Source organism: Stegodyphus dumicola, chromosome 1, assembly GCF_044657685.1.
Source record: "Stegodyphus dumicola isolate Sdum_Otavi_A_Nest chromosome 1, ASM4465768v1".
Taxonomy (NCBI): domain Eukaryota; kingdom Metazoa; phylum Arthropoda; class Arachnida; order Araneae; family Eresidae; genus Stegodyphus; species Stegodyphus dumicola.
This window is the reverse complement of record NC_140768.1, coordinates 281,355,419-281,368,901: the sequence shown is the minus strand read 5'-3', so window position 1 is coordinate 281,368,901 and position 13,483 is coordinate 281,355,419. Positions and strand designations below refer to the sequence as shown.

General features: G+C 32.2%; 1 protein-coding gene across 1 annotated transcript in view; it reads left to right on the top strand.

Annotated features, from left to right (window-relative positions):
• The window catches only part of LOC118192395 (coiled-coil domain-containing protein 174), a 38,586-nt gene extending 25,340 nt beyond the window's left edge, over positions 1-13,246 (top strand). The window contains exons 7-10 of the mRNA XM_035363349.1: positions 354-448; positions 542-674; positions 10,825-10,986; positions 13,070-13,246. Of these exons, the coding sequence (XP_035219240.1) occupies positions 354-448; positions 542-674; positions 10,825-10,986; positions 13,070-13,146 (467 nt within the window). The 3' untranslated portion in view covers positions 13,147-13,246. The remainder of the gene's footprint in view (positions 1-353; positions 449-541; positions 675-10,824; positions 10,987-13,069) is intronic.
• The last annotated feature ends 237 nt before the right edge of the window (positions 13,247-13,483 follow it).

Here is a 13,483-nt window from a genome sequence, read left to right as displayed (position 1 = left end):
TGAAGGGACTGTTCTGTAATATCCTAATTGCCATTAACTATTGCCATTAACTAATTGCCATTAACTTAGTGCCATTAAGTTGGTGGAAAGAGGAATGCCCATATATTGTTATTCTGATATGCTAGCTGGCCAGAATAAAGTTTTTTTTTTTTTTTTTTAATTTATAAATTTATTTTTGATATCAAAATACAGTTTTTCAATATTATGTGCTTAATTATATTATTTACTTCAAAATTAAACTGTTGTAACATATAATTTTTGAAACTATGGAGATTTCCCATACTGCACTGTGTGTCATTTTGATAAATGATCTGACTACATAATATTAATTAAATATTAATTAATCGTTATAGAAGTGAGAGAACATGGCACAGGATATTTTGCTTTTTCAACTGATGAAGCAAAGAGGAAAGAACAAATGGAAGAATTAATTTCTTTAAGACAAGAAGTAAGTACTTAAAATGCAATTTTTAGTTCTAGCTTAATAAACAATTGAAGGCATTAAATAGCTTTGTTTTTCTCATCCTTTATATAATTTCAGACCGAAGAACAAAGGAATTTAAAACAAAGACTACAAAGGAAGCGAAAAGCAATGTTAGAAGCTCGCTTAACAAAAATTTGTGAAAGGAGAAACATAAACTCAGATGTTATAGAAGCATATACATCGAAAGGGGGTAATTTTTCTTATGATTTTATATTTTTAGCTAAGAAAAATCATTAAGAAAATCACCTTCCATAATTAATTTGTGAAGTTATTCTTCCTTAATGTACATGTTATGTAATTATTCATTATGTATGTATTCAGAACGTGAGGCACAACTGTACTCTGTGATTGGACACATTGCAAAAAAAAAAAAAAAAAACTTTTTGTATGTGGGCAATTTATGTATTGAAGCATAAACACAAGAAATAATTCAGGTGAATACACTTAAAAAATGTGGATCCCCACACAGATATCCTATCCCAGAGTAATTCGTATTGGAAATTTTCGAATAGTTTAGAGTAAAACATATGTAACAGCTATAATTAAAACAGAGCTGCATGTGAATAATGTAAAGTTGATGGTCATATCAGAAGCATTTCTGAAAAGGAGGAGTATAGTAGTTGATCTTGTTGGTTGATGTTTAGTCATATGACTGCTGCTGTGCTGATTGGGTAAAGGGAAGAAAACAAAACAGTAGGCAAACAGTGGGAGGTAGTTTGCAAACAGTGGTTTGAGACTCTTAAGGGTGTAGGTGGACTCAATCCAGAACATAGGCAGCCACATAATTGGGGAAAGGGAAAAGATGTAAGTAAAAAATGAAAAAGGCTAATTGTGCTGTCTTCAAATAACCAATGTTGGATTCATTATAATTCTAAGTTAAAATGATAATTATGTTATTTTTTTGCATTAGGGTTTTTATTATTATTATTATTATTATTATGGAAATTCTTAGCTAAATGGGCCATGAATACTTTGATGGATTTAATGTCATATTCACCATTGAGTTCTTTACTTCTTATGAACCACCTACAGTGTGTAGCTTGTCTTAGGTAATAATTCTGCACGACTTAGATTCACTTACTAGAGACATCACATGCATAAACCCAGACAGGTCAGGCATAAATAATAAGATGCAAAATGGCCTTATAGGTAAGTAATTTGCTTTCTGGTAGATAAAATATTGTCTCAAGCAATTATAGGAGGGGAGGGGAGGTAACTTTATGTGCTTAGTGTTTAGTTAAATATATGAAGTGTAGGTTTTCATGTAAATTGCTAATCTAAAATAATATCAAATATAAGAACATGCTTGATCTGCAAAATTAAGCTGTTTTACATAAAAACTTTATCATTTTTCTTTTTCTTGGTAAATAAAATAATATCTGATTTTCTCACATTGATTTTAATTTTCCATGCTTGAAGCCAGGCCTCCAGTGCACAAATGTGGGTTTGGAGTGCTTGTTCAAATGAGCTAAGAGATGTGTTTTGTGTAAGAATTACAGTGTCATCTGTATATATGCATATATGAGATGCTGTTTGTGTTAAGATTTAATAAAATAGAACCAAGAAGTGATACTTGTAGAACACTGGCCGAAATAGATCAGCATGAAGAATAAATGCAAATTGATATAAACGACAAAGTATTTATCTTTGAGATGGAAGTAAATGATGTTTGTAATCAATCCTGGAAAAGCCCTCCAGCCAGACACAAACAAAGGCCTTAACTAAATCAAGGAATATTTCACAAGTCATACGTTTATTTTGTAAGCCGCTGAAAATCACCTCAGCAACCCAGTGTAACTGTGCACGGTAGAATGTTTCCATATGAATCTAAAGCCCCGTTCACGTACAATGCTCTTTCACACAGCCGCCGTTTGTATTAGGAGAAACGGGGATATGAAGCTGTTTCACCTTTAGGACCGGTTCAGATGCACATCGTCTTCCATCCCTTAACCCATAAGCCACTGCGAGCAATGAATGATGTCACAAAGGTGACTCAGATTTTGGTGGATTTCTAACGTTTACTTGCATCTTTTTTGTCATTGTTTACTATGGCTACAGAACGCCATCGGAGTTTAACTCTTTAATTAATTAAAATACACCTAAATTAATTTAAAATGCAATTTATATACGAGACCAAATGATTAAAAGGAGAAAAGAAACCATATATGCAGCTGAGCGGTTTTAAATAAAATGTTTTGTGGCTGCTAAAATTTCAAACTTTGCTTTTCGAAAAAATGAATTAATCAACAAATTAATATCATTAATATTAATTATAAATTTTTTAATATTGATTATAAATGTTTTAGAAAATATAATATAATTAATTCATCTGTTAAAATTTTTTTAAACGTGTTTTATGAAGATTTTAAATAAAAGCTTGTAATTTATATTTATATTAACCAATTGAATAGCACTATGTTTTATTTTATATATATGTAATGAACTTCAGTAATAAAATTTTTAAGAAATTTGAAATGATTTAATGACCATATAGACAGTTTATATTCTTTAAACTGCATTTTCTCAGTTTTCATTTTTTTTTTTTTTTTTTTTTTATAAATTCTTTTATTTAAAGTCTTAAAACCTGTATAGATATGGGCTAAATTATTTAATATTTTTACCGCTTAATTAAAATTATATATTTTATAGAAATAAGAATGGATTTTGCAAAATACTGAAAAGAAAAATTATTTGAAGTGGAAATGTAATTGAGATAATATTTGTTTTTGCATAAAAATGTGTTATTATTTTTTCTCAGAAACAAATACATTAATTGCAAAATTGATCCATAAAGTTATTAAGAACTTTCTAATAAGTACAATAAGAAAATTGGGGGGAAAATCATTGAAAATTGTGAAAGAATGACATTTTAATTGTTAAATTTTTCTTCCAAAAATTTAAATTTTAAAAAAAATACTTCCAAAAATTTTTTTCTCAGCTTAAAATTATTTTGTTTTACAAAACCATTTAATAACATTCATAAAACTAGATGAAAGTTCTTAAACAAAAAAATCATTCAAAAGGTACCAAGTCCCCTTGTCGAGTTGAAGCCGACATGCACATCTTTAGTTTTAATTTGAACGGTATTTCTGGAATACCCAGCATCAGATAACATTGTCTGTACTTGTTTACAAATTTCCGTATTTCGTATGATTCGATGTAATTTTTTTGGATGATATCGCATCCTCAGATGTCTACCAACTCGATTGTTTTGCTGAAAGTCTAGCGAGCAGTCATTAAGTGAACTGCGCAATCACGCAGTGCAATATGGAAAATCTCCCCATTTGCCTTGCTCCCGAGAGGTAGGAATATTCTACTTCCAATTCAGAGAAGCAGTTAATGCTTGTCGCCATGTGAACGGGACACATTGGAAGAATCAGTTTTCACTATTGGTTGAATCAGCTCTTGTGAACGGGGCTTCATTGTTGGGAATCGGGATCTTGTTACTTTTGATGAATGTTCAGAGCAGCCAGTGATTTATCGCATGTTCTGTCATGTATATATGTACATTTACCACATTGTGGTATGTAAATGTAAGATAGTAATGAAGCTTGAATCAAACTATATGGGGTGAGGCAAGGAGATGATGTGTCCAAAATACGAGGGCTATCCAGAAAGTAGATTACGTTTTGGAATAAAAAAATAAACAAAGTATAGGAAACAAATTTTATTATATACAGATGAAAGCCACACTCAAATACTACTTTTCTACATAGTCACCATACAAATTAAGGCATTTATCGTAGCGATGTACGAGCTTGGAAATTCCTTCGTCGAAAAATTTGGCCGCCTGCGCCTTCAACCACTTCGTTACCTCTTCTTGCAGCTGTGCGTCGTCATCAAAACGCTGCATAGCCAGCCACTTCTTCATTGCTGGGAATAGGTGGAAGTCGCTCGGTGCCAGGTCGGGACTGTACGGCGGATGAGGAAACAACTCCCACTTAAAAGATTCAAGAACTTTACGAGTGACATTTGCCGTGTGGGGCCCGGCGTTGTCGTGAATCAACAAGATCTTAGAGCTCAACATTCCTCTGCGCTTGTTTTGAATTGCTCTTCTGAGTTTTTGGAGAGTTTGGCAATACCTTTGAGAGTTTATTGTAGTGCCTCTTTCCAGGAAGTCCACCAAAATTACACCTTTTCTGTCCCAAAAAACAGTCGCCATCATCTTCCTTGCCGACATTGTTTGCATGCATTTCTTGGGTTTTTGGGGAGAACTTGTGTGCCCCCACTGCATTGATTGCAATTTCGTTTCACAGTTCACATGTTTCACCCATGTTTCGTCACCAGTAACGATGCGATCGAGTAAAGAGTCACCATCCTTATGGTAAGCGTCCAAAAAGTTCAACGCTGCAGCCATTCGCTGATTTTTGTGGTCCTCTGTCAAGATTTTTGGAATCCATCTTGCACAAAACTTGTGGTAACCAAGCTTTTCGCTGATGATTTCGTGCAACAAACTTCGCGAAATTTGTGGAAAACTCAAAGAAAGTTCCGTTATTGTGAAGTTTCGATTTTCACGGACTTTAGCATCGACTTTTTCGAGAAGTTCGGCGGTCACTATGCTGGGTCTCCCACTTCGATCTTCGTCGTGAACATTGGTTCGGCCATTTTGAAATCTTATGACCCACTGACGCACTCCACCTTCAGTGATAATGTTGTCCCCATACACTTCACGAAGCTGCCGATAGATTTCTATCGGTTTACAGTTTTTTGCAGTCAGAAACCTTATTACTGAGCGCACCTCGCAGCTCGCGGGATTTTCAATTAACGCAGACATTTCAAACCGTCACAGTATCTGAATGGAGCACAGCACGAACCTCTCACTAGCACGGCTAGATGTAGACTGAGCTGCGCAACGCTCTGACCCCAAGATGGCCGCGCTAGCCCCGCCCCTAGCGGACACAGACGGAAACGTAATCTACTTCCTGGATGGCCCTCGTATGACTGTTAGCTGTGTTATATATGAAAGTGTAAATGTGTATGATTATGTGGTGTATTCATGTACCTTCCCATGCAAATTTTATTTTATCATGTTATAAGGTTGTTGTTGTTGCAAGGGCTGAAACCTCCAGCCCTCCTGGGCCAAATCAAGTTCAGCCATCAGGCCATAACAGGGGCCAACCCTTCATGTATAACATGGTATTTTTTCCCTTCTTTCCGCATGCCTTCATGCTGTAATTAGAAACATAGTCGATGTGTATTCGAGTACTGGTGAGGGCATTACACATTTTTCATGTCTCCAGCATCAAAAAGACCCAGTGATGCTACAGATGGTGCCCAAACTAAAAGGTGGTGGACAATAATTCGTCACCACCAGGATTTCGTGATTAGGTCCCCTAATTCCCAGTCACCCTTTATCAGAGGGTGTATATAATGTATTTTCTTCCTCCTTCCAGCATGCTTTAGTGGTGTAACAGTATCACACTTGGCTCCTATTCGAGGGGTCCAGGTTCGAGTTAAGGTTACATAAAATTGTAGCTAATACAAAGTACTATGTGTAAGATGATATTTAAAAGACAAACATAAATAATATGGTAAAGATAAATTAGCTTCCTTAAATAAAATGAGTTTGTGTTATGAGTTATGAATCACCTATTTGTTTTCATAAATCAGTTTCCAATTATTTTGTTATAAAAGTCATCTTAACTGAAAACAGAATATTGCATTTAATACACTTTAGTTGCGATTGCAAATTCTTTCATATAAACCTCATGACAAAGAAGTAGCTGTATGATTGTATAATTTCTAATTAATAATTTTATGTTTGTACATAGACTGAAATAAAATTACACAGAAAAATAATCTCTCGAAACAGAAATATACAAGGAAAGATAGAAAGACATTAGCTATGTTTATAAAATGGAGACAGTTTTAGCTTAACAATTATGTTACATGCAGATTTGTTTGTATTTTATTTTAATACAAAGTGTACAGCAGTAGATTATGTTTTAATTTGAGCATCTACAGTAAAATCCTATGCTTTAAAACCTTTTTTTTTTTTTTTTTTTTTTTTTTTTTTTTGTGTGTGTGTGTGTTTACATGCTATTTAAACTGCTTTCTTGAATGTAAGTTTACCTATAGAAACTGCTACTTACCTATGGAAAAATTTTAAAGTTTTTGGAAAGTTGTGTTTAAGTTTTTCCCATAAGTTTTTATAACATATAACCATAATATGTATAAAATTTTGATCGAATGGCATTTCATTTTGATCTTTAAATATCATTTCAAGTTCTTAAAATTTTAAGCATTGTTTTGGTACTATGTTGTTTTATTAGTACAATTTAATTTTTGATGTTCTCTACTTATGGTAATCAAACATATTCATGATATTTTCAACTATTTAAGAAAGTATTTAAACGAGGATTATATACTCATTTAGATACAGTTGGCTGTCTTCTGTTATTTTGTATGTTATTTTGTAAGTACAGTCAAAAGTCGTTAATCCAGACTCGTCGGAACTTCGGCAATTCTGGATTATCGATTTTTCCGGATTATAGATCATCAGTTTAAATATGGTAAGATGGCAGGCAGAAATTAAAAAATTAAAAATATGAAACCGTAATTTATGAAATAAAGAACAATTATGATCAATCAGTGTTTCCCAAACTTTTTTGTGCTATGCCCCACCTAATCCTCTCTAAAATTTTTAAGCTTCCCCTAGCATATACATAGTTTTTAATATTTAAAAATTGAAATTTTCATGAAAGAAACTTGAATGATAGCTTTTAGGAAGAAATGACTACGAAATTTTGTGAACAAACACAGTAAGTGAACTTTCAAAACATGGAGAACTGAAATTCAAGAAAAAACTCGTTTTAGTGAAAGTTTTTTATTTTAAGTATTAGTAATTCTTATTATTTAAATTTAGCGAGTTTCTTGCGCTTGATACTTGCTGCAAAGAAATTTTATGTCAGATTCCAATTTAGATAACTTGAGTCACAAGTCTCCCGGTTTCATCTATATCCAACCGATTTTTATTTTTAGCAGCAAATCATTTATGGCACTAATGCGGATGCATTCAGCAAAATATGAAGATGGAAACTGTAACAATAATTCTCCTGCAAATTTTGTTGCATTTGGATATCTGATTCTGGTTTTCTCACAAAGCTATGTCATCGCTCCTTTTATATTAAATAAAGTTTTGATTGACTTATCACTTTGCATTTTTTTTAGTTCTTTTTACTGCATATTTGAAATATCAGCCAAATCCACTAGTATTGGCTGCATCATCCAAGTTGGAAAATCAATTTGTTTTAAGTTATAAAATCTTTTAAATCAGCCGATAAAATTTTCAAATGATCGACAATAACAAGTATAGCGGTAGTCACGTCACATTTTTGGAGCCAATGAGACTTTTCAAAATTTTTGTGGTAAATAGTATATGCTTGACATAATTCAAAGATAATGAAACTAAATATCTTCCTTTTGCATCATAAGTTTTATTTGCTCCTTGAAGTTGTTTATTTAATATATTTAATTCTTCAAAGATATCGGCTAAATAACTCACAATTGCCTTGTTATCGTCCGTTAACAGATTTTTCGTTTCAGGTTTGTTGCTTAAAAAATAAGTAAGAGTATCAAATAGTTCCATAAATCTTTCCAAGCAGTTCCCTTTCGACAGCTTTCTTACTTCAGTGTGAAGTACAAGTCTCATATAGTCTTCATTTTGTTCTTCATAAAATTACTTGAAAAGACGTTCACATTTGGCCCTAGCTTTTAATAGCACTGATACACTTTATAACTGAATTTAGTACTTCATTTAGAACAGGCGAATTGTTTTTAGCTGCCAGGTTTTCTCTATGAATAAGGCAATGCACAAGAAGCATTCTGGATTCTCATCTTTTATCAAATTTAAGCAACCCTTTTCTTATTCCGTGCTTTATTTTATTATCTTTGGAGGTAGTGGTGCTTTCTAATGATTTACAGAACATTTCTTCGGCAAAATTCCCTTTATGAATATATCTTACACAAATTACAAGTACAACCTCGCTGTCTCTCAAAGTTGGTTCATCCATTTGCACCGAAAATTTTCTTGTTTTCAGCTTTTCAACAAGTTGTATTTCAATATCCTCACTCATTTAATCTTTTTCTGCAAACAGTATTGTTATTTACTGGCATAGCTTTAACGTCATTGTCATCTTTTTCTAGAACAGTTTTAAATGCTGATATTGATGGTTTGATAAATTCTCCCCTATAGTACGGCTTTTCCCAGATTAAGCAATGAGTAATGAAATTTGATAAACAGCCTCAAGAGCACGATTAACACTTGCATTATGAGCAGTAAACAGACACTTTAATATTACTCTTTTTTTCAAAAATTTTCCTTAAAGTGTGAAAATAATTCAAATCTGAATTAATATCAGCATTATGTTTCGCCTTCAAGTGGGCTTCATGATGACCTAGTTTCATTGATTTGTTGGTCAGGCATTATTGGCATAAAAGGACAAAAGTTGACCGGGTATGAAACCAAATTTTAAATATGCCTCCGAATACCGAAGAATGTTTTTCCTTGCTTGCACCCCTCATTTCACTAAGGGCTGAAAGAAAGAAATATAAGATCAATATAAACAAAGCTGAAAGTAGCTACTATTGCCATTCAAGGAAAGAATAAAATACCAGTTGCCATTCCTACAGTAAAAAAAATAATAAATTCGTTGGGTGGAATGTACGAGAAACGTCTGGAAAGCAGTTATTTAAATACCTTTAAGAGCATTTAAATGTCCATGTCTACAGCGAGAATTCTTTATAAAATATTTAAAATGCACCGCAATTTAAAAACTTTTTTACGTATACATCGCTTACATTTTTCTTTATTTTAGGGGATAAAAAATGAAATTTCGAAAAATTTTGACTTCATGAAACATATTAAGAACATTTAAGTCCTTTGTCCCCTTAAACTCTGGACAAGACCATTTTCGAATTGCTCCCTTTAACAGTCACATTGCCCCCTTGTGGGGCGTGGGCCCCACGTTGGGAAACACGGATCTAAAGGATATCAAAATTTACAAAAAGAAAATGCTTAATATTTATTTGTTTACTTTATTAAACATTTCTTTCAATGTAAGTTGTTTAAGTTGCTTCGTTTCATGTGATAATACTTTCTCTTTAATTCTATTAAACAGACATAATTTCTTGTTTAGTTACAAAGTTCCGTTGTTCAAGTCCTATAATTTCTGTGTCGAGAATACCGACTAATTTGTCACTCGAAATTTTTTCGTTTTCAATAACCTCTGTGTCACTTTCTTCACTATCGGAAGCGAATTATAATGACGAGGAAATTGATTTAAATTATATCAAAGACGGAGTACATCGAGATGAAATACTACATTTAGTAAGGAATTATAAGCCAAATAAAATAAAAACATCTGCCCTGAAGATAAGGATAGTGCTGACAGATCAACTTCCAATTCATTGCGTGCCGCAGCGTTCCCCCCTCCCCCCATCCCCGGCGCAGAGCAGCGTGAAATTGATAAACAGATTTCGGATTTCGAAACATACTTTCACTTTGTAGATCCTTTACATATTAGTAAATATATATCGGAAATTCTATTTGACATAATTGAAAGTTCAAGCTTACTTTTATAAAATTGCTCTAACAGTCTGCAAAAAATAGTAAGGCGGATCCAATTCGAAGATTAAGGAACAACACTATCTGCAACATTAACTGAATTAGATAATTTTAGCTTAGCTTATACCGTCTGTTATACATTAAACGCGCATGTGTAAACATTTTATGCGCATGCACAAATGCATATTCGCAGCCGTAAAGGTCTATGTGCATGCGTCAACGCAACGCATGCGCAGAAAGTTTGTAGCTTTGAGGTCTGGATTTTGGGTGTCCGAATTAACAACTTTTGACTGTATTAGAGTAGCAGCACTTTTTTCTTTGAGACTAGATAATTGGGTCATGTACATTTGTATTATAATAATTTTTTTTATTGTTATTGTTGTGTAAAATGAACAGAATATTAATTTTATTATATGCATACTTTTATTAGATTTAATGCTGCTTTCTGTTCAAATATTTTTTTTATGCATTTTTAATATAAACAGAAATGGTTAAAATTATGGGCAGCAAAATTCATTAAATTCATCAGAGCAGAAGGTTTAGGTATAATTAAACAGCTATTTAAATTATTCTGCATGAACAGTAGTAGAAAAACTTGTCTGAACAAATTATTACTATCAAATAATTTCTTGCAAAATGAGTAGCAGATATTAGAATTATAATCAGAAACATGATGTCTAGTTAATCACATTTGCTACATTTTTCCTCTTGCTTGTTGTTCTTAAAAATTATGCTTAACTTTTGCTTTAAAATTTATAACTTTTTGTAATTACAGAAACAGAAAAGGATGATGTACCTGAGCCACAGACTGTAGATCTTACTTCAATTCCTCTTCCTGAAACAAAACCTGAATCTCGGAAGAAGGAACCCAAAATTAGGCCATGGGATATTGGAAAAACTGATTTATCCTCATTTGTTCCCGAAAAACGCGAAATAAGTAAGTTCAGTCTTTTTAATGCATGTTTATATTTCCTTGCAGATGATTTTTTTTTTTTTTTTATACGAAATGTTTCTTTAAATAATTGTATTTTTTCATCTTTGCTATTATATATGAGCTGTTCAATAAATACAGACTTTACACTCCATGATTCTAAAAGTGATAATCCCTCAAATGTACTATTTTGTCAACTCCTTTCTATACATCTCTTCAGATTGCATGAAAAAGATGCATATTTCTATTTTAACATTTGATGCAAAGCATTTCCTGGTGTGAGTTTTTTTCAGTAGACCAAATACATGAAAATCACAGAACAATAATTCAGAACTGTATGTAGAATAGGGTAGCACATCCTAACCAAATTGTCAGATTTTTATCAAAGTATACGCTGTTGTATGTAACCTTGCATTTTCATTCAAGGATGTTGCTTGCAACTACCCTTAATCTCATTCCTCAGACATTCTAGTATTCCATGGTATCAATCAGCATTCACTGTGGTGCCTTTTGATAACGAAGCAATGAAGATAGGTTTGTGGCAGCCAAAGAAAAGATTAAGAGAACCCTTTCAGCACTGAAGCCAGACTGCCATTTCTAAGGTGGTAGTGATGTAGGATGTTTCCATTATTATTAATGTCTTATGTTCTTTTTGTACATATGTCATCATCATCACCTGGATCAAACAGCATGGGTGCAAGAAGTTTGCTGCAGTGCTTTTTTCTCTTGTAATTCCTTGAACCAATTAAAACTGTCATACAGATACTGCATTTTTTGCCCCCATATACTGCATTTAACCAATAAAAAATCTGATATTTATTCACAGAAACTGGATCACAAACCATTATACATATTTGGAGGAACTGATCACCTCAGTGATTCTTATTTGAAAGTTGAAAACAAATGGCTAACCTTTTGAAAATGGCACCTATCAAGCATTTAGTAAAGGTTCATATTCAGCCCAAATCCATTTTTTAGCTATATATTACATTATTTCATTGTACCATTTGGCAAAATTACAGCAGTTATAGATAATGATGAGTGAATGGCATTATTTTGATGTGTGCTTTTTTAAGAATGACCAATGAAGTTAGTAGGGGTAAAGGGAGAGGTAATCTGTAGTAATGCTTAAATTGGTTTATGCATAGATACAGTTCTTTTGCTTAGAGAGAAAATTCTAAATTCATGGCATTTTTCAGTGCAAATAAAAAATATAAAATCCTGGAAATCCAGGGGCAATGCATTTGTTGAGAGAAAGATGCTAAAATTACCTTTATTTTCTGTTGTTTCAGGTCAAAAATATAAAATCCTGGAAATGTAGTTCATTTTATTGATTTTTCATATGTACTTAAACATACTTAACCCCTAAACATACCTTTAACTGAGTGGTTAAAACTGTGAACATCTGCTAGTTTCATTCTAGATTCTTAGTTAATTAGTTAGTTGACTCTATTGCCATTTTATTATAGAGTGAGCATGAAATTTTGTTGTTGTTGAGGAAAACTGCAGTTCAGACCATAATACCATTTAGACAAATTTTTAATTTTAGAAATATAAATTAATAAAGTTTTAAGACATTTAGCATGTCAAAATGTTAAGAAATTTAGTCTTTCATGTTCTAGTATTTAACCTAGTCTTGACTAAAAGATTTTTTGTCCTTTACTTCATTTTATTTTATATTTTAAATCTGTTTATTAAACTATCAGCTACTTTAAGCAATAACTTTGAGACATTGTTTTATAATTATAACTGTAACATCTCTTCTACCTGAATATCTGCTATGTAGTCAAGTATTATAATCAGGTTCATTTATGCAACATTTACCGTTTTCATTGTAAAATTTGTCAATGTTTATAACTGGCTTAAATATTTGAGATGAATGTGTTTACTTTATTGTTTTTACATCAGAATATTTCACATTTTTGAAAGTAGCCCACATTTGTAAAACAATATGAAATTTCTACATCATAAGCAATTCATTTGAATGAAACAAATCTTGCATATTTAAAAAAACTGCAGGTTCTAAAATTATTACACTTTCTGTGCACAGTCTTTTTTACAGTTATTTAGTTACACAATTTTATTACAGAAAGCCAGAATGAATACATTGAAGAAAGGCGAAATGAACGGCTGGAAGAGTTTGCACCACCATCATTTTACAAGTGAAACTAATTTACAGAAAATGTATTGTTCATATTTTTATAGAAATGTATATCATAAATAAGCAATGTATATAAATGTAAATAAAATTATTTATTATATTGTCTTTATGGTTTCCCCCTCCCCTCTATCTTGATAAATATAGTCAACTTAGTGTAAAATGACCTAGGACCTTTGTATATTATTTTGGTGTTCTGTGGAAATAGTCATTGTGGAGAAGTGACTCCATGCTGATATTTATTTGTCTTCTCAGAAATACTGACCACTCTTAGAGTTTAAAACTGTAGATCAATGTATAAAGCTGTAGAATTGATATGAAGTAAATAAATATAAAGGTATAAAA